Genomic DNA, 26,282 nt, shown 5'->3' with positions numbered 1-26,282 from the left:
TCCGGCACCTGCCAAGACCTCTGTTGCTGTCACATTAGAAGAGGCGGCAGACGGATCTGCCACCCACAGCGTCCTGCAGCCTGTCATTCAATATTGATAAAAGCGAGTGGGGACAGCAGTGTGCAGACCATGCACCGACCTCCCCAGGCAGGGCTGAGATAACAAGGGCGGGCCCAGCCCTGCCTCGAGGCCACCCCCAGGGACACAGACCCCACTCGCCTGGCTCTGAACTCGCCTGGCTCTGAATCGTGGCCTGCATCGGTCTCACTGTTATCTATTTTAAATGGAAGCATTTGACTTTTTAAAAAGATTTTATTCACTTTACTTTTAGACAGGGCAAGGGAGGGAGAGAGAGAGAAACGTCAGTGTGTGGTTGCCTCTCGTGCGCCCCCTACTGGGGACCTGGCCTGCAACCCAGGCATGTGCCCTGACTGGTAATCGAACCAGGGGCCTTGTGGCTCGCAGGCCAGCACTCAATCCACTGAGCCACACCAGTCAGGGGTGACTTTTTTTTTTTACCTTAAAACGGTTTGCCCAGCAAATGTCTGCGGCTCAGTGGTGACATGACGGTGGGGGTGGGTGGGCGGCACACGTTGGTTCGCGGGTGTCTGTACTTAACAAACAACGCTACAGAAATCGGCTGTTTTGAGTGCTCACAGCATGAGCCTGCTCTGCCCCCACCCCTCGAACCCCGTGCGATCTCAAAGAGCAGAGTTGGAAAGGAAGAGACAGTCATGCTCCAGTTGTCAAGGACTGGGGAGTCCTCCCTACGGGTGGAGAGGGCTCCTCAGCCCTTGAGAAGGTGAGACAGGAAGACCGGAACCGTTAGGGCAGCAGGAAGGCCCTTTCCAGAACGTTCTGACCGTCCAGGGCGTCCCGGAAGGTGGCCCCGGGCACCTGCTGTGCTTGGGCCATGCCCCCCACAGACCAGCCTGTGTCTGGCCAGCCACCCCCATCCCCACTCCTGGCTGAGACCTGCTGGTTTGCAGACCTGCGCCTGCTGGACCGCAGGCCCCCACAGGGCGACCCCCCAGGACTTGGTGCCTCCTGCCACCCTTCACCACAGAGAGACTCTGTAGGAAGCCTTTCAAGGTGGCTTCCTATAGTGGGCTTCCCCCAGACCTGTGGCATCCACACACAGCCGTCCCGGCCAGGATGTCCCAGCCCAGCACGGTCCACATCGAGGCCGCCATGGCCGGCCCATTTCCGCAGCAGACACCCGATGGTGACAGAGTACAAGGTATGGGAACTGAGGCCAGGGCTCTGCCAAGGGTCAGGACAGACCAGGCCCACGGGGCAGGGCAGGCATGCTCCCTGACTGAAAGGGGGGCCAGGGCCTGGGGGCCTCCATACAGCCACCAAGGTGGGACACGTGGGGTCCCCACCACGTGAACCACAGCGGGGTGGGTGCCGCCTCAGAGAGGCACAGGCCCTCAGGGCAGCAGGGATCCAGGCCGGAGGGAGAGGGGCTGACCCCTCCCCAGAGAAGCAGAGGGCTCTGGGGGCTCCCCCAGGTCCCCAGTCTCCCTGTGTATTCAGTCAGGGGTCATCACAATGTGGGGCCCAGCAGGGCTCCAGATGTGGGGCATGGGGGCTGACAGTTGGGGGGCAGGCTGGCTGGCAGCATCTCTCTACCCCCAGCCCCACCCCCAGGGCCTGGAAGCAAGACAGACAAGGATCTTCCTGCCCCGCCCCTGACTCCGGGGGTCCTGCGCTGGAAAGGCTGAAGAACAGCCTCTCCACCACCAGCCCCACAGCAGGCCACTCAGCCCCTCCGCTGGGGGAGAAGGGCGCTGGGGCTGAGTGACTCTGCACACAGCTGGGAACCCCCCAGTGAGCGAGCTGCCCTGTGGGGGGCTCCACCCTGCAGAGAGCCTTGGCTCCTGCCCTCGCTCAGTGGTCAGATGCAGCGAGGCCCACGGGGGCGGCATGCCCCCTCTTGCCCCCTCCCAGCCTATGGCCTTGCCCTGCACCCCCCAACTCTCCCAAGTCTTCATTGACCCAGCAGGTCCAAGCTGGTCCTCACCCACTCCCACCTCCCTCCCAGCCCCCAGCCCTGGTCAGCCTAGTGGAGGGGGCTTCCAGGGCAGAGCTGGGCCCCCCAGGGACCAGAAGAGCAGTGCCCCTCCACCCACTGTGTCATAGCTAACTCAGCCCCCACGAGCCCCGTGACGGCGATGGGGTGCCGCTGGCAGCCCACTCCACCCCTTTTCCTGTGGCCCCCGCACTGGGGGCCGGCATGCCAGCTCTCCGGTCCATTCCAGGAGGCCTCCAGAGGCAGCCCAGCAGGAGGGGTGTGGAAGGCTGGGAGGTAGCGTTTCCATGAACCCTCTGCCCCTCACCCGGCACCGTCTGCCAGAAACCACCACACACCCCAGGGCCACGCCTACCCCGGCAGCATCACGCCGACAGCAGCCAAAACTCCTGGGACAGAGCTGCCCACAAGTACATCTTGGCCAGTGCACTGGCCGGGTTCAGCCGGCAGGAGAAAATGGCACCGGCAGGCAGGGGAGCGTGGCCTTGAGCCAAACACGCTGGAGAATGTGCCGGAAAGTCCCAGCCAAGACGGTGTCAGGAGAAGGGGTGTTCACAGAGAAAGCGGGGGCTGGGACTCCGAGCTCCCACAGAGACCGGAAGGGAAAGCGCACTGTCTTTCAGGGGACACAGTGGCCCCAAAGGTAGGTGGCCGCCCTGCCCCGAACTGGCAGGTGTGACTGGTGGTAAAGGGCCTTTGCAGACGTGATCTCGCTGAGGGTCCCGAGGTGGAAGCTCGGCCTGGGTTCCAGGGCCCGGAGTGCAGCCCAGTATGTTCTATCCGCCAGCAACGATGGCAGGAGCCAGACACAGCATCGGGGAGGTGGGGCCTGGGATCTGTGCCCTGGAAAGGCCACTGCCAAGCTGACGGTGTTTCAGAGCCGTCTCTCCACAGTGCACTCTGCCTTCCGCAGGACCTGCTCTCCCCGGGACCCCAGCCGGGACAGTGGGCATCACGGTGGCGTGGGGAGCCACTCCCAGGCCTTGGGACTGGGCACCCCGCCTGCAGGGAAGGGACCGTGGGCATGAACTGAGGGGGTCATTTCTCCAGTGAGGCCCTGGAGACCCCATGCAGCAAGGAGACCAGCCTCAGGAGAGTGCAGGCCTCTGGCCCCATGTAGGCTGGCCACCTTGCCAGCCACCAGGCTCTGACCAGGTAGCCCAGACCCACCCCACAGGTGCCTGGCCACTTGGCCCTGGCATTTCCTGGGGTCCTTGCCCAGCACCCCTGCAAATCCTACTTCCTAGAATCAAGACTCTGCTCTGCACGCCCCAGGGCCATGGACCCTGTGGGCAGAAGGGGGACCTTCCCGTGAGCTTCTGAGGTCCTGCCGGATCCAGCGCACAAGACGATGCCAGGGATGAGAGGGCTGCTGGGAGGCAGGGTGCCCACAGCCACCGAGCCCTCAGTCTGACATCCGTTTCAGCAGAGCTGTAATTAAAATGCGTTTGGGAAGCACTTGCTTGTGTCTAATTAGACCTTACTGGGTTTCTATGGAGATTGCTTCAGTCGGAACAGGAGGCTCACGGTCTCCACCGTCTCTGTCGGGCTGTGGACGGAGGAGGGGCGGCCAGGGGGCCCCACTGAGCCGGGGTGGGCAGACTGGCTTCTGGGCTGGTCAGTTTTCCGGGGGTGGAGGTCCAGCCCCACCCAGGGCCCCACCCAGTCCTCCAGTGGCACCTGGCTGGGGGGGGTGGGACTTCAGCGTCTCCGACCCCCAACCCAGTGGGATCGCCACTGCTCACAGCCCCCCACCTTCCCCACAGAGCAGGCTGGACCACTGTACACCGCCCAGCAGACAGACTGACAGAGGGCTCTCTGAAGGGTGGAAGGCCCGAGACGACTCAGTGCCCTGTGGTGCCCACGCTGGACACTGAGGGCGAGCCCGCCGCCCAGGCAACGCCCGCACCTTCCTCACAGGGAGATGGGAAGCCAGGCGGGGCCGCACGGCCTTCTCGCTGCCCCACCGTGGCGTTCAGCCACCAGCCGACCTCTGAGCCCAGCTTCACTGTCCAGTCCCATCGTCCCAGCAGCTCTTGGGGGACCGAGGAGAGCCCCAGCCCCAGTGCCACCCCAGGTGTCTGGTGACCCAGCCCCGCGCCAGGCCCCGCTGTGGCTGGTGTGGATCCCGGCACCCGGCCAGCTGTGCCCCCTGAGGCCACAGCACCTCCCTCTGCCTGGCCATACGCTGGGGCCCCCCAACCCCTGGGCGACCATCTGGTGGGCGGGGTGCGGGGGCCACTGAGGGGGAAGAGGCCCAGCCTCTGCCAAGAGACCGGGAAGGGAACCAAGAACAGGAGACCCTGGGCGCATGTGCACCTTCTTTGCCAAGTGCCTTCCCTCATCGTCCTTCCTGTTTCTAGAACTTTCTCCATCCCAGGTGCCCCTGCCCAGGGCTCATTCCCTGGGGGCAGAGACGCATTCCTCTGAGGTCACCACCCACACCGACACCCCCGCCCAGCCCCAGCAGGAACAGACAACCTGCCTCCACGTGGGGCAGGGCCACCAGGTGCCCTAGGACACCATGGGGAGGGCGAGGTGGGTGCTGACCAGGTACTGACTGGTCACCGGGGCCCACCTGGCTCGCAGGAAGCACAGGGCCCAGCTCCCTGAGGCCTGGGCACAGCCTGGGAGCCTGGAGGCTTCCAACCCCACCTGCCACCAGCTTGGTGCCACCAGCTCAGCCTCAGGTTCTGAGAACACCCCGCTGACACCCTGCTCTCCAGGGTGCACACGAGACAGAGCCCTGGGTCGACACCCGGGGACGGCCCCACCCCAACCCTCCGTGGGACCTGCCTGTGTCCCCCCCACGCAGGGTCCCCACATGGGCTGGGGGGGGATGGGGACCGAGCGCCCCCTGCCTTGCCCGGCGGTTCCGTGGGCCGTGTTGCCCATGTGCCCCCAAAGGCGGCGCCCTGAGCTAACGGGCAGCCGGGGCCATGGGCGGAGCGTGATGTTAACCTGCTAATTGTGTCGACTGCCGCCCTAACGGCCTCGCCCGGCCAGACACAGGCCACCCGTCCCTCTTCGCACGTGTAATTGATCCTCCATTAACGCCGAGACAAGCTGACAAATTCAATCCCGCTAACTGCAGTCGGTCTGTGTGAGTCGGCGGAGAGGGAGCCCCACCCGGTCTGAGTATTTAAGCCCCTGTATGAGAGCCGTGACCCGGGAGCACCGGCGCACTCCCAGCCCAGGGTTATCTTTCTTGGGGGTTGCTGCTCGACACTGTCCCCCCCCCCCATGCAAATGTCCTGGCTTTATCTGGGGCTTACAGGCATGTCAAATAGGATTAGAAAGCCATTTCGTGAAATGGAAACCAACAGGATTTAATGGAAAAACCAAAAGATGGCCCAAGACCCATTTTTCTTTAACGATCTTTCCAGCCAGGAGGTCCCCTGAATCACCTCCTGGGCGGTGCCCCCGAGACCCCTCCCTCCCATGGAACAAAAGCCACACAGAGCTGGGGCCCCCGTGGCGGCGTGGGGAGAATGGCTGGGCCACCAGCCAGCCCAGAAGCTATTAGGCGATTGATCCCCCAGTAAAATTCACTTAACGGCTTTGCCGGGGCTACATGGCCGTGAATGACTTAATCTTTTGCCCTGAAAGTCCATCCTGGCATTCTCTGGAGACTGCCCCCCCGAGCCCCAGGCCCAGGAGCAACCGGCTGGGCACAGTGCAGCTGCCCGCTGGGAGGTGGAGGCTGGCATTCGGACCTGCCGGCTGGCCACACACCCAGGGGGGTCTGTGACGTAGGGGCCAGCCCTCACCTGCCCTCTGCCTGTTGCCCTGGTAACCGTGGCTGACACCGGCCTGCTCTCCTCACCCCTGACGACGGCTGAGGTCTGGCCCACTGGTCCCTGAGCCCCTCCCTCCTGAGTTGCAAAGGGAGGAGACGGAGTTCCAGAGTCTGTGGCTTCCCGCTCTGTCCACCGCCTGGCTCCCCTACACCCCAGCCCCCGCCCGGCTCAGACCCTGACTCTCAGATGGTCACCCCTGCAGGCCTCCATCTCCACAGGAGTCCACGCCAGGCGCCCCCTCACTGAGCCCCAGTCTCCATGCTGGGGCCCCAGCCTTCCACCTGGCCAGCTCAGAACTGGGAATGTCTCTTAGCTCCCCCAGTCCTGGCATCACCGGGCCAGATCGGACCAGGTGACTCTCTCAGGGCCACTCCACCCCAGGCAGCCTTTGCACACCTAGAACAAACACCTCTCCAGGAATCTGCCTGCTCAGCCCACACCCAGACAGAGGAAGGCAGAGAGTGGGGTGCGTGGAGCACCCCCACCCCTGAGCAGCCTGGGTTTTGCCCCTGTGCCCCCTGCACTGGGGACACCGGGCGTGTTCGCTCTTGCAAAGCCCTGGGAATGAGGCCAGCCTGCCCAGTGCCACATCCGTGGGCCCGAGTCCGCCCCGTGACTGAGTCCACAGAGGAAGAGCTGGGCGTCGGCGTGAGTGGCACTGGCCCCCCTCTCCGCGCCGGGCGGTGGGGGTTGGGGCCCCGTTCCACTTACGCACCGTCACATGCACGCATCCCAGCGCAATGTCCCCGCGCTGCCCTGAGGGTCGGCGGGGCTGGGGGGCAGAGCGCTCCTCGGGTCAGCAGGTGTGCAGCCATCTCAGTGCCTGGCAGCTGTCCCTTCCAGCCTTGTCACTCTCCAGCCCCTCCCGGCACCCTGCGTCCACTGTCGCTCACCTGTGGCTTCGGGTCAGAGGCCAGAGTGGGGCTTGCGGTCACCCCCGCCGGCCCTGCAGCACCAGACACAGAACCTTCTTCTATAAATCCAATACTGAGATGTGATTCTTTACACTTGGATATTTTAAACTGTTTTCGTCTGCTTCCAAACAGCTGGAGGCCCTTGTGGAAAAACCCAACAAATCGAGAAAAGGCGGCAGACGTCCATGTCCCCAGGCCCCCTCAGCCCCTGTGGTTCTGCCACCCGGGACCCAGGCTGCATCCTCGCACAGGGAGACGTCGGGCTGCGTCCCAGCCACACAGCACTGGAAACAAAGGTCCCACTCACTCTGCAGCAGAGCCAGAGGCCACGGGGACATCCGTCCCAGCAGTAGGTGGACAACACAAAAGACAGTGTGGGACCCTTCTGGCCGGGGCCACACAGGGAGCCAGGGCGAGGACGGCCACACACAAGTCCGGAAGGGCCACCTGCACACCCGCTGTGGCCAGGGATTGTCTGGGGACAGCACAGGGCGGGGGGAGCGGGCGAGCGCAGGCCCCCAGAGAGGCAGCTTCACTCCTGTCGCTTGTTTGTGGCTGGGAGAGGCATGGCTCCCAGGGCCCCGTGTTTGCGTAATTAGCGTCTCACCGACATCTGCCAGCCTGAGCGGCTTATGGCACGCCACGCGCCGCCCAAACGTGTGCCCAGGAAGCTCGCCGACTCCCCCAGCCCTCGGCTGCCTGGGCACGGGGCCCACGGGGTCTAGGACTGGGGCTGCCCCGCTGCCCAGAGCAGGGCCCCTGCCGGCCACCTCCCGCCTGCCCTGCAGGAAGGGGACAGCCCCTTCCCCTACCCCGCCCACAACCCGGTGGGACCTCCCCCCAGCTCAGGCCTCCTCACACACCCACTCGGCCCTTCGACCCTCCCACGGGCAGCCACAGGTCCCCCCAGCACACTCCTCACTGCAGGGGCTCCATCTGTGTGGGGAGGTGGAGGGCAGCCCCCCAGGCCAAAGCCGCACCAGCCCAGGCACATTATGTCCAGGATTAGCACCAGCAGCCTTGCCGGGGCCTGGGCAGGGCTGGTCCAGAGCAATCAATCCTCAGTACCCCCCACCCAGGAGGAGACGGGCAGGGCTGCAGGCGTCCCGCCACCCCACCGCCCTCCCCGCCTACCGGCTGCAGCAGGGGCCTGGTTCGAGACCTGGGTTCAGCAGGTCCCTGTCCTCTCTGGCCTCAGATGGCCTATCTTGTGGGGCTGGACTCTCCTGGTAGAAAAGGAGGCAGGGAAGGCACCACCCCGCCCCTCTATGTAGCCCCAACTGCTCCACCCCCCACCCAGCAACCGCATGAAGCTGCCACGCCCCACAACACCCTTCCTCCATGCCTTCCAGCACTTTCTGCACCTTAGGGCCCTTCCACACCTTCCTCTGGCCTTGCGCTCTTGAGGGGAGACCCCTAATTCCATTTCAAGGAGATAAACAGGTGGAGACAGCCCTGGGGTGCAGCAGAGCCAGGGCCCCAGCCCCCAGGCAGGCGGCCTGAGGGGAGGAGGTTTGGACAGAGAGGCACGGGGGCGGCCCACCCCGCCGGCAGGGTCCCAGCCATTGAGCAAACCAGCGCCGACACCCTGTACCGAGGAGCGAGGCGGTCAGGCCAGGTCAGGCCAGGCCAGGCCAGGCTCTGGGCTCCTCAGCCTGCTGCCAGAACCCTGCCCCAGGCCCTTGGTCCAAAGTGCCCCTCCCTCCCGCTGCCCCCCTCACCTCCAGAAACCCACCTGGGCCCAGCCCCCAAAGCCTCCTCCCTGTCCATGCTCCATGCTCTGCCCCCATCGCCCTGGAGCCCCTGGGGGGAGCAGGGACAGAGGCAACTGCCCCCCCCACCCGGATAAATCCCCCCCTTTCCCAGCCCACCCCAAACCAGCCTTTTGCCAAACACAGTCAATAAATTATTCAGTTTGCGAAACACCATTATGTGCGAGTTTACTTAATTGAATAGAATAATTTATGGTAAAACCTGGGGACAGAAAGATCGATGAGGAACGAGCCCAAGAATGATTGAGTTTCGGCGGAGGCAATTGGATTTTTACCCCTCATTATAATGACGTTAAGGGGAGACAGCAACGTGGGTCAAAATCAATGTTTGCCGAGGGGCCGGACTGTGAGTGTCCAGGGGAGGCGGCCAGGAGGTGGGCTGCGTGTCAATAATTAACGCCGCGTCTGCCGCCACACACCACCGCTGGGGGTGGGCATACTTGGCCCCCGCCGCCAAGTTGCTGGGGATCACAGAAGATAATTTAGGAAGAAGTCTGTTCAAGACATGAACATGACACCCGGACGTGATTCAGGACCAGTTACACGGCGGCTTCCCAACAAATCACAGGGAGACAGATGGCGCCGGGCTCCCACCCCTCCTCCTCAGGGCCCTGCCAGGGCAGTCAGGACCCGGCGCCCGGCCAGCCTGCCGGTGCCCCAGCCAGCTCAGCCTGCGGCCAGGCCCCTGTGCCCAACCGCCCTGCACGGTATACACAGCCCCGGCCGGCCCCACCCATGGAGTCTGGTCCCGCAGGCCAGAGAGGGGCCGCCAGCGCCCGAGGCCAGGGAACAGCTCCCTGAGCCTCACCTCTGGAGCTTCTCTGAGCCCCCGCGGCCCCTCACACACACACACACACACAGAGTCAGCTCCAGGGAACCCCAGCCTGCGTGCACACAAACCGAGGGTCACCACCCCCACGGGATAGATGAGCAAACCGGGGCTCAGGGAGGTTGGGGGACTCGCCCAAGGTCACACACCAGGTGGCAGAGCCATGCCCAGGGCTGCCCACACTGGCACCCCCTCTCCAGCTGACCCAGCTGCTCCGAGCGCCTGGCCTCCACGTAGGGGAGGCTGACACAGTGCCAGGCCTCTAGGGCCTGGCAGGGACCCTGGGACACAGCCACCACGTCAGGATCCTTTGGGGACCAGGGACATCTGTTCTGAATAGAAAGTGGCAGCCAGCTCTTGGCCTTCTGGGCAAAGGGTAGCACCCAGGGCCCAGCTCCCTGAGTGGCCTTGGGCATGGTCCTCCCTCTGGGCCTGACTCCCAGTTCCTCAGGGCCTCTCCAAACCCTCCTGGCTGGGCAGCTGGGCTGGGCTTGGGGCTGGGACCTCCTCCAATGCAGCCTCAGCTGACCACACGGGAAGCCAGTCACCACCCCCTGGGGACTCACCCCCGCTCTTCCTTGTGGTGCGGTGAGGGGGGGCAGGGTGCGGGTCCCAGCCCTGCTCCGTGCACACGGGAGGCCCGAGCACCTTGGGGACCACGCAGACCCTGCAAGCACCCTCCCCACGGACGCCCCTCCAGCGGGCTGAGGGGCTCCAAGGACCGAGACGCCTCACACCCGAGCGCAGCCCAGTCCAGCCACGGTGCGGGGTGGCTCTAAGGGCCGTCAGGCAAGACGGGAGCGGGGTGGGGGGTGAACACATGGATGGGGGAGTGAATGGGGGGGTGGCGGCAGGACGGGAGGACAGAAGGACGGAAGGCTCACTGAGCCAATCGCTGCAGGGACAAGTGGGGAAGAAAGAGTCGCAGCAGGCTGCAGGGCGCACAGCTGTGCGGGGAGGAAGCGGTAGAGTCCGGCTGGGAGTCCGTGGATGGGGGAGGGGGATCGAGGGCGGCCGGGTAGGCAGCATGGGGGCGGGGGGTCACGCCCGTGTTAGTTCCGAGGGACCAGCAAACGAATGAATGGGAGGCAGCCGTGGGAACAGCGGCCCTGCCCTCTCTCCCGCAAGGTAAGGACAGAAGGCCCTCGGCCCGGCCCTGGGGCCCTCCCAGCGCGGTGGAGGCAGAGCCCGACCAGGCACAGGGCCAGCACCCCAGCCTGAGTCACCCACCTGGACAGCGAGGCCGGGCCAGGAAGGGGGTGGCCACGCCTCCAGCTGCCCCTGGCCCGGCCCTGCCTCCCCGTCTGTGTGCCCGCCTCCTGTGGCTCAGGTTCCCCTGGGTGCCCCAAGGGGTCCGCCGCAGCGTGACGCCTCGCACACCTTGCTTGCCCTCCAGGTACCCGGCTCCAGGTGAGTGGGGGCCTGTGTGACCCCCAGAGTCAGAACCGTTGGGTGCTGCCCACCCCACACTGACACGCAGGTTTCAGCTGCGCAGAGGACGCTCACTCCAGACGCCCACTCCTCACAGAGTGCCCAGTCGGGTCACCTGGCCTCGTGGGGACAGGCAAAGGCAGGCAGCCTGTTGGGGGGCTGGTGCCCATAAAGGGGCCCTGGCGGCTGCCCCCTGTCACGCCAAAGGGTGAGGGATGGGCGGAGATGGCCTGGAGGGAAACTGGACAGAGCAAGCCACCCTCTGTCCACACAGGAAATGCCACCGCTGCCCAGCTCCAGGGTCCTGCCTCCCCCTCTGCTCCCCCACCTCTTGGCCCTTCTCCTTAGCAAGCTCTGTCCCTAATTAGCCACCCCCTACGCCATCTTCTCTCTTCCTCCTGCCTGGCCCGAGATGCGCCAGTGAAGAGCAACAACACACACTCACACAGACACACCGTCTGCTGTGACACCACCGCCAGGGACCTGCACACGAGTCACACCAGGGCACAGATGACGCTCTGCCCCCGGGGCCCGGGGCCCCCACAGGCCGGCCCCTGGAGGGTCCAACGCCCACGCCGCAGCCGCCATTGGGAACACTGGGCAGATGAGGACAGAGTCTGGGTGTGGCCACTGCTGCCCCGGCTCTCTCGCCGGGGTGGGGTGGGGGGGAGCAAACCTAGGGCCATTTTATTCACTCATCAGGGACCCCTCCAGTCAGCACCTTGGGCTGGGCGCCCCTCAGCCTGTCGGACCCGGAAGAAGACAGAACCGGGTTGCCTTCTTCTACGGCATCTCAGGACAAGTGTGCTTCACAACGGCTCACAAGGGGCCCCGCAAACTCGGCCACTCGCGCTTGGGGGCCCGGAGGAGCGGCTGCCAGCACAGCCCCCACCTCCGCACCCCCGGGACCCCCAAGTGGAGACTCCCGGCTCCACCCAGTGTCCATCTATGGCCGTCCGGGGGCCACCGGGGCCACCTGAAACCCCTCAGACCACGCAAGACCCCAAACACAGCTGGCAGCCCCACAGGCCAGCCTCCTGCCTCGCCCGCCTCCAAAGCCAGGCTCCCCACCCTGGACACCGGTCTGGGCTGTGGCCAGGCCATCCATGGGTGGGGGGTCCACACCAGGCAGGGTGGCCAGTGGGAGATGCGGAGACACGGCCTTCACCCTGGGATCGTGCTGGCCCATGTCAGACGCAGCTCAGCAGGCAGAGAGCGCTGACCTGAAACCAGCCCAAAAGAGCAGGCAGGGCTCACGAGACAATGTTCTCTGTGAGCGAGGGGGCCCCTGGCCTGAGCGTCTCGGAGGGATACCCCTCCACTCTTCCCTCCCCAGGACAGAGAGGCCGAGAGCCTGGGGGTGGGGCCCAGTCAGCAGGGGGAGGGGGCACTGTGGGGGGAATCTCATAGTGAGAGAGGGTGTGCAGGGAAGAAGGGGCCCGGGCTTTGATCCTGCAGATCAGGGGAGTCCAGGGGCCTGATGGGGCGGACACCTGGGACACCTGGGACACCTGGGGCAGGGTGGGCCGGGGGGGGGGGGCGTGTGCTAAGGGGCTTCCGGACAGGAGGAGAAGGGAGGGGGCGGGCCTGGGACTCCAGGGGGGCAGCGGGGAGAGCGGCCCGTCCACCACCTCCTCAGTGCAAGTCTAAGCGCCCTGCCCCCACACCACCTTCGGCCCCAGACCCTGGCACCAAGAGCAGGATGCCTGCCATCTGGGAGAGCTACCATCTCCGAGCTCACAAGTGGGGGCCCCTCACCCTCCTTCAGCACAGGAGGTTGTCCCAGCTCCTCCAGGCCCTGGGGGACACCCAGGGCAGCCCCAGGGTCAAGCAGGAAGGCAGGGCAGGGGCCTAGGCCAGGGTGGGGCTCAGGGGATTTCCTGGAGTGGGGTGGGCGGAGCTCTCTCCTCACCTCTACCACCCCCTCCTCTCCCCTCTGTACCTGGCCCTCCCCCATCTCAAGCTGCCTCCCCAGTCGCTCCCTGACCCCAGGGCCCAGGTGCTCTGGCCAGCCCAGCTTCAGGTACAGAGCTGCTCTGGGGACAAAGGGCCAGGGCACCAAGTGCACGGGGGCACCTATGTGCATGTGTGCGTGGATGTGTGTGTGCCCATGTGAGCACATACACATTACATGTCTGTGTGGGGGTGAGCATGCTTCTGTGCATATGCCGAGGGAACGTGCACGTGTGTGCACGGATCCTGTGTGTGAGTTTGCACACACATGTGCGCACGTGTGCCAGCGCATCCCAAGTCACAAGCCTGGCCTTCTGGGAGAGGCACACTTCCTGCTGAGGTCTGTCCTTCATGGCTCATCAGCAAACCGCAGGCCTGACATGAGTTTTCCTAGGACTGAGCCTCCCCCAGACCAGCGTGATGTGCAGTAAATCAGGCCTGGGTGCGCCATCCTCCTGCCTGGCCTACTGGCCACACTGGGCCCTGACCCCTGACCCCTGGCTCCCACCCCAGGCCCCACATGGTACTGGCTGAGCCTTGACCCTCAGGACTCAGGCACCTGCATGCCCGGCTGGAGCAGGGTCTCGAGGTAGTCCTGACACCAAAAAGAAAGCAATGCTTGCCTAACACACAGGACACACACAGCGCCCCTGCCCAGTCGCCTCAGCACCACACCTTCCTGAGTGAGCAGGCAGAGCCGGGATTCGAACCCAGGCAGACCGGAGCTGGAGCCTGGCAGCTGCTTTCAGAAGCACAGTGTGAGACCTGGCTAGTGCAGCTCAGTGGATCAAGCACCAGCCTGAGAACCGAAGGGTCACCAGTTCAATTCCCAGTCAGGGCACATGCCTGCGTTGCAGGCCAGGTCTCCAGTACGGGGTGCTCCAGAGGCGACCACACGTTAATGTTTCTCTCCCTCTCTTTCTCTCTCGCTTCTCCTCTCTCTCAAAAGTTAAAAAAGAAAAAAGCAGCACAGTGTGGAACGACCACAGACCAGCGCCCCAGAGCCCACCTGCTGCAGCCAACCGATGTCACCTCCTGCACCCAGGAAGCCTGGGTCTCCCTCGCCTGTGCCCCGTGGCGAAGCCTAGCCCAGCACTGGACACAGGGAGCTGGGAAGTCCCCAGGGACGACTGTGTCCCGTGAAAATTCCTCCCTGAAGCTACAGCGTAAGGCTCCTGGAGCAACAGAAGCCCGGCCCTGAGTCGGGCCTGGCTCTGGGCGGGAGCGGGGCCCGGGTGGGCGGGCGTGCAGTAGATCACTCCCGCCCCATCCCAGGAGCGGCCGAGGCTCAGCCTGCGTCACGAAGATGCCAGCAAGCCCAGCACCAGCACGGGCAGGCCCACAAATCAGTGTCGGTGCTGGATTCAGAGCCTCACCAGGAGGGCCCACTCTCCCACCACCCCGGAGGCAGTAAGAAGTACGGCCTGGTCTCTGCGCTGTGGGAGGAGCAGGAGGGATTCACTGGGGACCGGAGAGGCCTAGCCCCCATGTCTGGGGCCAAGGCAGAGGCAGCCAGGCCGCGCCCCCTTCTGCAGGAGAGGACATCAGACACAGGACGGGGGCCTGCTCAGGACCCACCCCCAGGGTCCAGCCTGTCCCCCTGGCCCCAGAACCCTGATCCCTGACCCCCGCTGTGCAGGGGTCCCTTGGCAGGAGCGGGCTGCTTCAGAGGCAGGCAGAGCGTGTTATTAACCTGGACCGTGTCTTCCCTCCTGGACGGGGCGGGGGTGGGGGGGGAGCGGTAGCTGTTGGGGCTGGGGCAGAAGGCTGTCCCTGGAGACAGCGGGGCGGCCTGGATGCCCGGAGGCGGGTGGCGTGTCCCCGCTGACCTAACGTTTCCCAAGTGATGACGGTGTGAAGGCAGGTACGGGATGACCTCATTCGGGAGCCACCCTGTGGCTTGTTCGGACGTCACCGCCCCTACTCTGGCCCCGGGGCTGGGCCAGGCCGCCAGGTCATGCTGGCAATTATTGTGACCTTGTCAGCACAGCGGCCACCTCCTGCACACACATTCCCCTTCAGTTAGCATGAGGTCTGTGACAAGGTCTGCGACCATGAGGGGCCCCGCTCGGCCTCAGTCCCCCAGCCTCTAGGGCGTGCCGCTCAGAGGTGAGGAGGGGTTCCTGTGCTCAGAGGCCCCTCAGCTCAGGGGCCCCAGGACAGGCCCAGGCTGGCTGCACTCACCAGTGCAGGAGGCCCAGACGCAGGGTAGCTCGATGTCCAGTGGGAGCCCGGAGGGCAGGCATCAGCCACCTACAGCCTGAAGAAAGGCCGGGCCAGGCTGGTGGGTTCGGGGCTGCTGCGGGCCAGGAAGCGGGCGCCCCTTCTGGGCTGGGCCGCCCTGGGCGGGCACCTCTGTGCTGAGCGGGCAAGGACTCTAACTCAGTTCCAGCCAGTTGCAAGGGCCCCCTGCGGCCAAAGAAACGTGGTTCCTCGGTTCCGTGGTATCGGATTACAGCCCTGCTACACAGCAGCTGCCCGGGAATCCAGGCCAGTGGAGACATTGGCCACGGGAGGGGGGTGCAGGCCTGAGTGAGACCCCGGGCAGGGAACGGGCAGAGGGAACACAGGAACACAGCCTGGGCTTCAGCTCATGAGAGTGACGCAACCTCAGCGCTGGCTTTCTGGCCACAGGCCTCGACCCACACTCGCGTGAGACGAGGCGATGGGGGCACTGGCTACGGGTGCTCGGGAACCCTCCCACGGTGTTCACGAGCTCCCCGTCCACCTGAATCGCTTTCCACAGATGGCTCTGAAATTGACATGGCCACCGCCGCCGGCGCCGCTGGGGGTGGCTTCCAGCTGATTCTGCTTTTCTCCGGGTGGGGCCTTTCAGAAGGCCAGTGGGGAGGGGAGGGGAGGGGAGGGAGGAAGACCTGCCCTAAGAGCCGGCCTGTGTTGAGAAGGCCCAGGAGGGCACGTGTGGCTTCAGCCTGGTCAGAAAGGCTCTGGCGGCCCCCTCCCCATGGGCTCCCATCTCTGTTCCCACCCCTCCCAGAAGGCCCCTCCCGAGACCTCACACAACCCCGTGCTCTCACCTGGCCCTCTGCCAGACCACAAGGGACTCTGGGGAGGGGACACACCACGGTCCTGTCCCGTCTGGTGGGCAGATTATCCCCCGACTGGGCATCAGTGTCCCCAGCCACAACATAAAGTGAGGGGTGCAAGGACTCCAGGGCTGCCCGGACCCCCCCCCCACCGCCCCGCTGCCAGCCCAGCCAGAGGAAGCGCTTCCTGCCCAGCCAGGGGGCCCGCCCACCCCGCCCTGCCCTTCCTGTGTGGACGTGGGGCCTGGGTCCCGCCGGGCAGCACAACGAAACGTCTGGAGAAGTCACTCTCCAGCTTCCTGTTTGCTGGGCGCAGGCTCCAGGGCCGAGCCCCTCCCCCAGGGCACCCGGGCACCCCGGGGGGCAGTCAGGGGCTGCATCTAGGGGAAGGGTCCCCACCCCAGGGTTGCAGGGAGGCCCTGCGGAGGACCCCAGACTCCCCTGGGACCCTAGGGCTGGGCCCTGAGACAGCAGAATGGCCCTCCCAGGGGCGTGGGGGGTGGGCACTGCGGGCAGACTGGGGCTGGGACAGAGGAGGGAACGAGGCACTGCCCTCCTGGGCCCCCTGCCCCAGACCTTGGGAAAGTGCCGGGTGTCCTGGGGGGGAGGCAGGTGGGCACTGGTGCTGGACCCTCTGTTCATTTAGGACCCTTTATCTCGGCCTCCCCGGGCTGCCCCTCCCCCCACACCTGCAGGGCTCAGGCCCAGTGGGAGCCCCACGGAGGTGCTCATGTGGCCTCACCTCACTTCCTAGGGGACACGGGTCAGGAGAGGACAAGGCCCCACGCTGGCTTCACTGGGCCGGCGCCCAGGAGGGAGGAGGCGTGGATCAGCCTCCAGGGTCCCCAGGCTGCCTGCCAGGCCCACCTGCCTCTGTGCCCTGTCCCCGATACCGCAGTCTCCACACTACACCGACATCACCATCTCCTTGGTCATGGCTGCCAGCCCCTCCACCGCCTGCATGGCAGTGACCTCGGAGGGGGCGGGTCCAGACCCCTACTCAGAAAGCTCCATGCTGTTCCCCAAGGCCCTGGTATCCCAGGCGGGGGTCACCAGGTCCCTTCACCCCGAGATGGCCTAGGAAGGAGCAGCCAGGACACCGGACCCAGGATGGGTGGGCGCCTGGGAGCTGGCCGGTGGGGCAACTCTAGTCCCACAGGGCAAGTGCGCAGCGCCTGCCTGTTCCCAGCCGCCTGCTGGGACCTGTGCCCTGGCCCTGCTCACCCAGCCCAGCCCGACCCCAGCTGGGCCTTGCCTCCCCACATGGCCTCCAGGGGCGCGGGGTGGGGGTGGGCCAGACCCGCAGAGTGAGACAGGGAGGGCACCTCGCCAGGGAGCGGGCCAGTTGTGAGAGACATCGCCTGGACCAGTGTGGACCCCGTCCCCCCATCGCCCGGGCAGGCCTTCTCCCACCGGCTCCCAGGCCGTGGCTCCACCCCTGCCCCCGGGCCTGGGCTGACCCTGGCCCCACCGGATCCCTGGGAGCTCTGAGTCTGCCCCTCCTCCAACGAGAAGGGGCCCCACAGAGCAGCTCTGGGTCTGTTGTCTCAGACCTTCGCCAGCAGGAGGCCCAAGGACCCCCTGCCGGTGGCCCCATGTGGGATGGCCTGGGTCCCTCCTGGCCCACAGCTGGGTCCCGGCACCTTTCCCATCCAGGCCACTCCCCGTGGGGCCCCAGCCCGTACAACGGGGATGAGGGCTCTGCCATCCGGGCCACCATGGGGCAGGGTTCCCATGCAGAGAAGCAGACCCGCCACCCCACCCCTCCCACTGAGGGTGGGGAGCCAGCTCCACTGGTCCGGCCCGATTGGCCAGCGTCTGCCCCAAGGCCCAACTAGGACAGCGCTGGAGAGGGCCCCTCAGGGAGAAGCAGGCTCTGGGCCCCACCAGTGACTGACTGAGGGGCCCAGGAGGGAGCAGGGGTGTTCCCCGTGAAGGAAGAGACTGCCCAGTCAGCCCTCACACCACCCCCCACAGGGCCCAGTGAGGCGGTGCGGGGCACGCTGGGAGCGAGGTCGCAGCCCTCACAGCGGAGCCGGCCTCACAGGGGGCCTCCACAGCCCCCTGCACGGCCCTAGCCAGACCCTGGGTCACAGCCAGCTGGATGAACTGGGCTTCCCAGACCCTCCCCTCACAGGTCGAGTCCTGTTCCCCTGGCCCCAGATAGGATCCATCTCTCCATCCCACCACGAGGGTCACACCCACCCAGCTCCTGAATCTGGCAGGGGTGGCATCTGGCCTCGGAACAGCAAGGAAGGGACAGCTGGGGCATGAGGGTCCTGCCAGAGATGAGCTGACACGCCACCCAGTCCCACAGGCTGGGGGCCCAAGTGCCATCGGCAGCAGAGTGAGGAGGCAGCCTGGGGCTGGTGACACAGCACTGGCAGCTCTGTGGCCTGAGCCGCGGGGGCCACGGGGCCACCAGGCCCATCTGAGGATGACAAGGAGTGTCCAGGGAGGCGGCGTGCAAACTGGGTGCAGTGGGTCTCAGAGCTGCTTCAGCCTGCGGCTGGGAGCCCCCTGGGGAAGGCTCGGTCCTTTTCCCCTTCCGTCCTCCCTCCCTCCCTACTTCCTTCTGCACCAGAGCCCTCACTGGTGCCCAGCCCTGCGCCCCACGTGGGGATGCAGTGCCGACTCAGACCTTGCCCCACCTCCCAGCGCCCCATAGGGGTGGGGGATGGGCTAGACCACACAAGGTGTGGCATGCCAGGTGGAGGGGGCAGCAGGGCCACCAAGGAGTGATCCCACACTCACTGCCCGGAAGGGGCTGGGGGACCCTGAGGTGCCTGGAGCCTGGGGACCAGGACCCAGACAGAGCGTGGGCAGCACCGGGGTGCCCAGGGCCAGGCCGATCGTCAGAGCAGCCTGAGGCCAGAGGAGGGCAGGGCGGGGAGGGTGCCGGGTGTGGTGTTCAGACGAGGTGGGGCAGGAACAGAGACACGGACTTGCCGAGAGGCTGAGTGGTGCTGCTGGGTCATGCAGAGCACAAGGGCCCATAGCAGCCATCAGAGACCAGAAGGCTACCCATGCCAGGTGAGGGACACCAGGGACGATGACCCCGGAGACAGCAGTGGATACAGGACAAGGCCCCAGCCCCTCACAGGGGCCAGCTGTGCTGGGTGGCTCGCTGGCTCCAGGACCTGAAGCCTCATGTGTCTGCAGTGTGCACACGTCTATCTCCTGCAAAGGCAGTCGGGGGCGAAGGGAGAGTCCGAGGGTCCCTGAGGGTGCACGGGCTGCCCCCTCCCTCAGGACCCTCAGAGGAGGGCAGAGGGCTCGGCAACTCAGAGCCATGCGACAATCGATGCACCGTTTATTCACAAGAGCCACGGCAAGATGTGTCCGCATGTCTGTACAAAAACGCAGACGCCCCCAAAACGCACAGTGGTCAGAAAACAGCCCCCCGTGACGGGAACACGGAGCATCAGCAGGCTCGTCCCTGGTCCCCGCCCTGCCCAGGGTGTCCCCCAGAAGGAGCCTGAGGGACACCTTCCGTAGAAAACTGTAAAAACATGAACTGTTTGTCTTCAAACTCCCGCTGCAAATGCCGCGCTTGTAGGCAAAACAGTATAAAAATACACACCCGACAGGACCTGCCAAAACCTGCAACCCCCCTCTCGTGTGTCGGTTTTCGTTTTCTGCGTTTTGGTAAGAGTTCCTGCCGCGGAAGAAGGCGCTGTGTGGCTTGGGCTCAGCCCCGGGCACTGCCCTCCCGTGTCCTCGGGACCGAGCAGGCCCAGGGACCCACTGGCACGGTCTGCTGGGGGCAGCGCCGCAGACTGAGGGCTCTGAGACCGTCCAGGCGGCCCTGCCAGGGGGGCCCCGTGCCCGGGAAGGCCATCCTGGCAGGGGAAAGGGCGGCCCGGCCGCAGCTGCTCGGACCCACTGTGTGGACGACTGGACCCCGAGGAACCAGGCCGGCCTCCCTCCGGCTGCTGGTGGCTCGTGTTCTCAGCACCAAACGTACAAGGAAGAGAAGTCCTCGTCCAGGTCAAAGGCACTTGCATCGCTGTCTGGGTGGGGACAGTCGCCTCGCCTCCCGCGCACTCACCCCTCTGTCCACGCTGCTCCCTCATGTCCCATCAACCCCGAGTCCCCGGCTCCGCGCCAGGGCCTCTGCGTCAGCGTCCCACCAGCCCCCCACACATCCACCATCCATCGCACGTACCACCCTCACACCCCGCGCATCCCCTCCCCAAGTCCCATTCCCAGCCTCAGACGTCCACCTCCCGCGGCCCGGGGGTGGCAGCCGGCGTGGTGACACTGATGTCGAAGCAGGTGACCATCATGATGTGGGCCTTGCACAGGTTCACGTGTCGCTCCAGGGCGGCCGTCGCACGCTCCAGGGCCTCCAGGTGCTCCACCGACTCGGGCTCCAGCGCGGGGTCCACCTCAACTGGGGAGGGACCACGACCGCCGGTCAGGCCAGCAGCCTGGAGCCTCGGGCTCGAGGCGCAGGGTGGGCAAGGGCGGTGGGGGCAGAGGGGGACCTGCGAGCCCCGGCCTGTGGGTGGGGGACTCACACTGTGCCCGCCAGCGGCCTGGCTCCAGCATCAGCCGGCCCTGCGTGGCGGCCAGCTCCGCACAGAGGAGCTCCCTCTTGGCCCACACATCCCGGAGCTTCTGCTGCTGGCGCTCCGCCAGCCGCACCTTCACGCTGGCACACACCGGGCCCTGGGGACAGGGGACGGCACGTGGGCCCAGGCGTGGAGGACTCCTAGCGGCTCCCACTGCCCCTGGCCTTGTCCAGGAATCCCTCCACCCTCCTGGCCGGGCAGACATGCAGGGGGGCCTCGAAGGTGGGCAGAAGCAGGCCCGGGCCCCACAGGCTGTGCGGCACCAGGCGGGGCTCCCAAGCACCCTGCCAGTGCCCGTCTGGAACCTGGGTCCAGGATGGGTGGGCACAGTGGTGGGAACTCCCCCAAGTGGGACTTCAGGGAACAGGGGTGGCCTCAGGACCTCTCCACCACCCACTCTCTGCCCAAGGGGAGCATCGGGGCCACCGCGGGTGCAGGGCCAGTTCCTACCTTCTCCATGTCCTGGGAGGGCTGTGGACAAGAGGGGAAGGGGAGCTCAGAGGCCTTCCCGGCCGCCTCCCCAGGGCCCCCCCACCTGCCCTCCCCCCTGACCTCCAGCTCTCCCCGAGGCGGCGGACGGTGTCGCTGCAGACGCTCCACATCGTCGATCTCGTACACCTTGATCTCGAAGGGCTCCTTCAGCGAGGCTCCCGGGGGCGGCGGCAGGTCTACCCACTGCCCAGGAAGGTTGGGCTTGCGGCTCAGGGTGGCAGCGTCGGGCAGCGGGGCTGGGATCAGCCGTCTCCGCTGCAGACCTGGGCAGAGCCGGGCGCTGGGTGACAGGGTCCCGATGAGGGAGAGGGCACAGGACTCGAACCACGACCGCCCCGTGGAGCCCACCGACCCTGACCCCCAGCCCCTGGCGACCACCGGGCATCCTAACCCACTGCCCAGGGCAGACTCCTCAGCCTGGCCCCCATCTCCCCGCCTGCGACCCCGCCCCAGCTCCGCCCCACAGCATGCCAGCCCCTCCCTGCACATCAGCCAATGGCCGGGGCCTCGCAACCACACACAGCATGAGGGACGAGCCCACCCCACCCCGGTCCCCAGAGACAGGGGTTCCAGGGGAATGAAGGCAGGGGGCTTCCAGGCAGCTGGCCCCTGGCCCCCAACCCAGGTCCTCTCTCCGTCCCCAGGCCCATCAGGGGATAGGCCGTCCCCTGGCGGGCCCACCCTGCAGGGATGAAGACCAGACTCTCCGGTGGAGAGGGGTGCACCCAGGGCGTGTGTACATCCAGGACTGCCCAAGGTCATGCCCAAGGTTAAACACCTCGGGGCTTGTGAGCTTCGGAGGGTGTGCCCAGGGAGGCGGCCCCACCCACCTGTGGCCCTCTTCTTGGGGGACTTGAGGCTGCGGGCGCGGGAGCCGGGGGACGCGGCCCCGCTGTCACTCATGGAGTCAGGGGCGGAGGAGGCGCTGCCCGTGGCCTCGCTGTCGCGCATCATGCTCTCGTAGCCGCTGCTGCCGCCGCTGTGGTAGAACAGCGCCGTGCGGCCCATGGCCGGGGGCAGCTCCCCGCTCAGCACGCTGCTGTTGTCGCTGCCGTGGCCGCTGCTGTAGCGCTGGGGACGCCGCGGGGCTGTCACCTTGCTGTAGGGGGAGGGCAGCAGGGGGCCGGCCGGTGGCCGCTCCTCCCTCAGGTTCACGCCACTGTCGTTGCCACTGTCCGAGTCGGCCGAGCCCCAGGAGGGGCCACTTCTGCCCCGGGCGCCCCCAGCCGCCAGCTCGTCCACCCGGCTGTGGGCGGCCCGGAGGGCCTGCTTGGTGCCCATGATGGTGCCCCGGCTGACCTTGGCCCCGATGCCAGGGCTGGCCCGAGGTGCAGCCCTGGGAGCCGCTGCAGGACCACCTGGGGTCCGTCCTGCCACAGGGGCCAGAGGCTTGGCAGAAAGGCCCAGAGCCCTGGACCCGCTACCCGCTGGGCCACGGCCCTTGCCCCCACCAGCTGGGGGCTTGGGGGCCCCCACAGCCCTGGCAGGGCTGCCCCTGTAGGCAGGAGCGGGCCCGGGTGCGGGGCTGGAGGGTGGCACGCCCAACCTGGGCACAGCCCGTGCAGGCCTCCCAGCGGCTTCCCTGGCCCGGGCGCTGCTGGGGGCCAGTCCCTCGCACCGCTCCAGAGACCCATGGGCGGCGGGGCGGTACTCAGTCTCTGCCTTGCCTGCTCGGGCCTTCAGGCTGGATGTGGCCTTGGAGACAGAGTGATCGGCCCGGCCACTGGGCCTGGCCTCCCCCTCCCCAGGGAAGAGGGCAGCAGCCCCGGGCCAGGCTGGACCCCCCGCCGGGGGAGGTGTGGGCGCTGGGCTGGTCTTGTGCTCCAGGCTGGACTTGCGCACAGGTGGGGCTGGGGGCGCTGACCCACCAGGCCTCAGGAACAGACCCCCCCGGGGGACCACACTCCTCTTGCTGCTGGAGGCGGCGCTCGGGCTACCCAAGCAGGCCTCCCACTCCACTGGGACATCCCCGCAGGGTGCAACCCCTGTGGTCACCCCCAGCGTGGTGGCCCCCCTTCGCAGCACTGGGATCTGGGCCACAGCCTCTGGCCTGGGGGCTACCCTGGCTGCCACCTCACAGCCATCCACCACCCTCTGGGCACAAGCCAGCACCGGGGCCGGGCTGGGGGTCCTGCTGGCAGAGGTCACCTGGCGGGGGCCACGGCCATCTGCCTGGAGCAGCCAGGGGTCCTCAAACTGCCCCCCGGAGCCAGGCGGGCTCAAGGCCAGGTGAGGGCCACCCGGGCAGCTGGCCACCAAAGTGGTCCTAGATTTCCGGGGGAGGCTGGAGTGGATGGTCTGCAAGGGGGCTGCCCTGCATGCGGACATGGCCTGGGGCTCCCTGCCCACTTGGGCAGTGGCTGCCGCAGCCACAGGGCCAGGGCTGTCAGGTGGGTTGTGCCCCGGGGAGCTGTCCGGGATCCGGGGGCCCAAAGGGTTGGGCCCCGCTGGGGAGTTGGGGCGGAAAGGATCTGGGCGGGCCCGCGGGCACGGCTGCAGCTCGGGGCCGTGGGTGGCGCAGACACCGACCTGGCGGAGCCCAGAGCTCACGGAGGAGCCGGCAGCCTGTGAGGTGTAGGCGTCAAACTCGTCATTGATGCTGCTGATAATGCTCACCGGCCTCGAACCTGAAGCCAGGGCCTGTAGCGAGCAGTCGCTGCTGAAGCTGGCCAGGCTGGCGGGGCGACCCCCCAGGGCCAGCTCCTCCACCACCGTGAACACCAGCTCGTCCTCGCCATTCAGCTCCACTGGCTGCTGCAGCGTCACCGTGGTGGTCAGCAGGCCCCGCTCCAAACAGCCCCTCATGGGCAAACGGGAGCAGCCCCCTTGCCCGCTCATGCCTAGTGGGGGCATCCGGACTGCGGGATCGGTGGCCCTGCCCTCGAGCTCAGTGGAGGCTTGGCCCGAGTCCAGCTGCCCAGGGGGCGGAGGGGCTGGGCTGGGAAGCGGCCTCCTGCTACCGCCACCCGGGGCCTTGTCTGGCCCAAGCAGCTCAGGTCCGGCACCGCCGTCCAGCTCCGGGGCACCACAGTGGGCATCTGGGCTGGAGCTGCGGTGAGGTGTGTTGACAGCCAGCGGGATGTCCGCAGCCATCCTGGGGGCAGCAGCCTCGGGCGGCGAGGGCTTCCTGCTGCCTCGGGCAGGGCTGGCCAGGGCTCCCGAGGGGTCCTCACTGCCATCGATGCAGTCCAGCCGCTCCTGCAGCTCTGCGAAGGTGCCACAGCGGAAGTGGTCTGCATCCTGCAGGCCTCCGGAGGGCCGGCGGCGGCTCAGCGCAGGGACAATAGGCACGGAGTCCGGCGGGCCCTCGCCGTCCGTGAGCTCGCGGTCCGACAGCGCTGCCCCGCCAGGCCCCACATAAACAACTGTGTCGCAGGACTGCTCACTGCTGGAGGAGTAGTCGGGGTCTCGGGGCGGGCTAGGGGCCAGGTGGGCCCCAGAGCGGGGGTGGAAGAGAGGTGGGGCGGCAGCAGGGCGGGCACAGCCTTCCTCACAGGAGCTGTCACCACCGGAGGAACTGGAGGCGCACTGGGGGCAGAGCAGGCCCAGGGGTGAGTGTCGGTCCCACCCACTGCCCCCGCCTGCCCTGCCTCTCAGGTCCAGGCAGCTTCCAGGGAAACATCCCGGCCCTGGGGGCCTCACCAGGCCACCCTGACCATCCACCCACCGCCTCCCCTTTGGGCCAGGCTCTCGAAAGGCCCCTGTTAGCTACTCCAGTCCTGCTGGGACAGCGGGTGGCCTTGGACACAGCTGTCCACCTGCTCTGGGCGGGGCCAGGTGGGCGGGCGCAGGGCCCCAGGGAGTCTGGGCTCACCCCAAGCGCAGGGCAGAGGCCCAGTGAACACAAGCCCCCGGGCCCCTGGACAGAAGGGGCAGGCAGAGGAGGGAACCCACCTTGACCTTCTTCCTGCGCAGGCGGTGGACGCGGGCGGCCAGCTGTGCGGTGCTGAGTGTCTCGGCGAGGCGGGCGGGCGCGTCGGAGACGTGCACGATCATGGTGGTGTGGCAGGTGGGGGCAGCCAGGGCCTCCCGCAGCAGCAGGGTGAGCCTGTGGTCCCTGGGTGTGGGGGCGGGGGTCAGGGCAGGAGGCTGGGCTGCAGGGAGGAAGTGGGCCCCTCCCCCGACACAGCGCCTGTCTCACTGCCCCGCCAGGCCTTGGGGGTGAGGTGGAGGGATGCGAAACAAGGAGTTCAGAGCGACACATGGGACCTGCCTGACCTGCACTTGCCGGTTCCCCCGAGATGCCCACCGCTCACCTGTGGGGCACATGCTTGGCTCCGCTGAGCAGGGCCAAGATGACACTGCCCAAGGCTGACAGGGACAGGCCCAGGGGGCCGCCGGTGGTCCCCCCCTCGCAGCCACCCAGGTCGAGGAGGTGTAGGCGGCTGCGACCTCCAGACACTGAAAGCACAGGGCCGGCAGGTGAGGCCTCGCCCCAGGACCACGGCTCACCCCCCCGCCCCCAACCAGCCCGCCGCGGGGACACCTACTTCCCCCCTTGCCACACTTCTCCACGCGGTACTGGTAGACGTGCAGCGTGAAGAGCATGTGGGAGCTGCTCCGGGCGTCCTCGGGGCAGCTGGCCGGGCCGGAGCCACGAGCCGCCAGGGCCGCGTCCAGGTAGAAGGCCGCCTTCTCGGCTGTGGGCGCCCGCAGCTCACTCTGGTTCTGGAGCTGGGCCGGCAGAGGGGACAGCGGTGCCTCGGTGCTCGGGTCTGAGCGACGGCCTCCGCAGCCTCCCCAGCAGCCCATGCAGCCCCGGTTCCCCACCACATGGTGGCCAGGTGGAGGTCGGGTGTACCTGTGTCCCACAGACGAGGTCCTCCCGCAGGTACACGCCGGGAGACTGGGCATCCTGGAGGCTGGTGGCAGCCACCTCGGCCAGCAGGTCGCGCAGGCTCTGGTCCCTGCCGCACACCTCCACAGCCGAGACTCGGACGGAGAAGCGGGTGCCTGTCCGCTCCCTGCGCTCCCCGATGAGCCGGAAGAGCCAGGAGATGGCGCAGGGGACAACGCCAAAGCTGTGGGGCGAGCTGTCCTTCCCGATCATGGTGTGAGATGTCCCTGAGGGCCACAAGGGGGTCAGGCCCCCACGCTCACCGTGACTGGCCACAGAGCTCCTGACCCAGCCGCCGCCTCGCTGGCCCTGGGCCAAGTGGGAGGCCCCAAGACCCCAGCTCTGACCTGCTCTGAGGCCCCCTGGCTGCCAGGCCAGCAGGGCTTCAGCTTCCTACCCACTGCCTGGGAGGGACATGCCCACGCCCCCTTCCTGCCTGGATGCGGGGCCCAGGAGCTGCAGAGTGGACGATGGAGGGTACTCACCGAGGCTCGTGGGGCCGAAGGAAAAAATGCAGCCGTCGGCCCCACTGACCACTGACTGCAGCACATCAGCCACCGTCCCCGAGCAGACCTCGGCCTGGGGGAGGGACAGA

At 66.8% G+C, this 26,282-nt stretch overlaps 1 protein-coding gene across 3 annotated transcripts in view; it reads right to left on the bottom strand.

The window, feature by feature from the left end:
• Positions 1-19,081: 19,081 nt before the first annotated feature.
• KIF26A (kinesin family member 26A) overlaps positions 19,082-26,282 on the bottom strand; it is a 32,570-nt gene continuing 25,369 nt past the window's right edge. For 2 of the 3 annotated variants that reach the window (XM_037047911.1, XM_037047929.1), the window contains 10 exons: positions 26,173-26,266; positions 25,652-25,914; positions 25,341-25,524; positions 25,107-25,251; positions 24,745-24,907; positions 21,681-24,378; positions 20,911-21,113; positions 20,809-20,829; positions 20,305-20,455; positions 19,082-20,177 (listed from right to left, as the gene is read on the bottom strand). In XM_037047911.1, the coding sequence (XP_036903806.1) occupies positions 19,996-20,177; positions 20,305-20,455; positions 20,809-20,829; positions 20,911-21,113; positions 21,681-24,378; positions 24,745-24,907; positions 25,107-25,251; positions 25,341-25,524; positions 25,652-25,914; positions 26,173-26,266 (4,104 nt within the window). In that variant the 3' untranslated portion in view covers positions 19,082-19,995. The remainder of the gene's footprint in view (positions 20,178-20,304; positions 20,456-20,808; positions 20,830-20,910; positions 21,114-21,680; positions 24,379-24,744; positions 24,908-25,106; positions 25,252-25,340; positions 25,525-25,651; positions 25,915-26,172; positions 26,267-26,282) is intronic. The other variant, XM_037047920.1, reaches the window with a different exon arrangement.

This window comes from Sturnira hondurensis, unplaced genomic scaffold, assembly GCF_014824575.4.
Source record: "Sturnira hondurensis isolate 20B ecotype Veracruz unplaced genomic scaffold, ASM1482457v3 Scaffold0000780, whole genome shotgun sequence".
Lineage (NCBI taxonomy): Eukaryota > Metazoa > Chordata > Mammalia > Chiroptera > Phyllostomidae > Sturnira > Sturnira hondurensis.
Note: the sequence above shows the minus strand (reverse complement) of the source record. Positions and strands in the feature narration are given on the sequence as shown.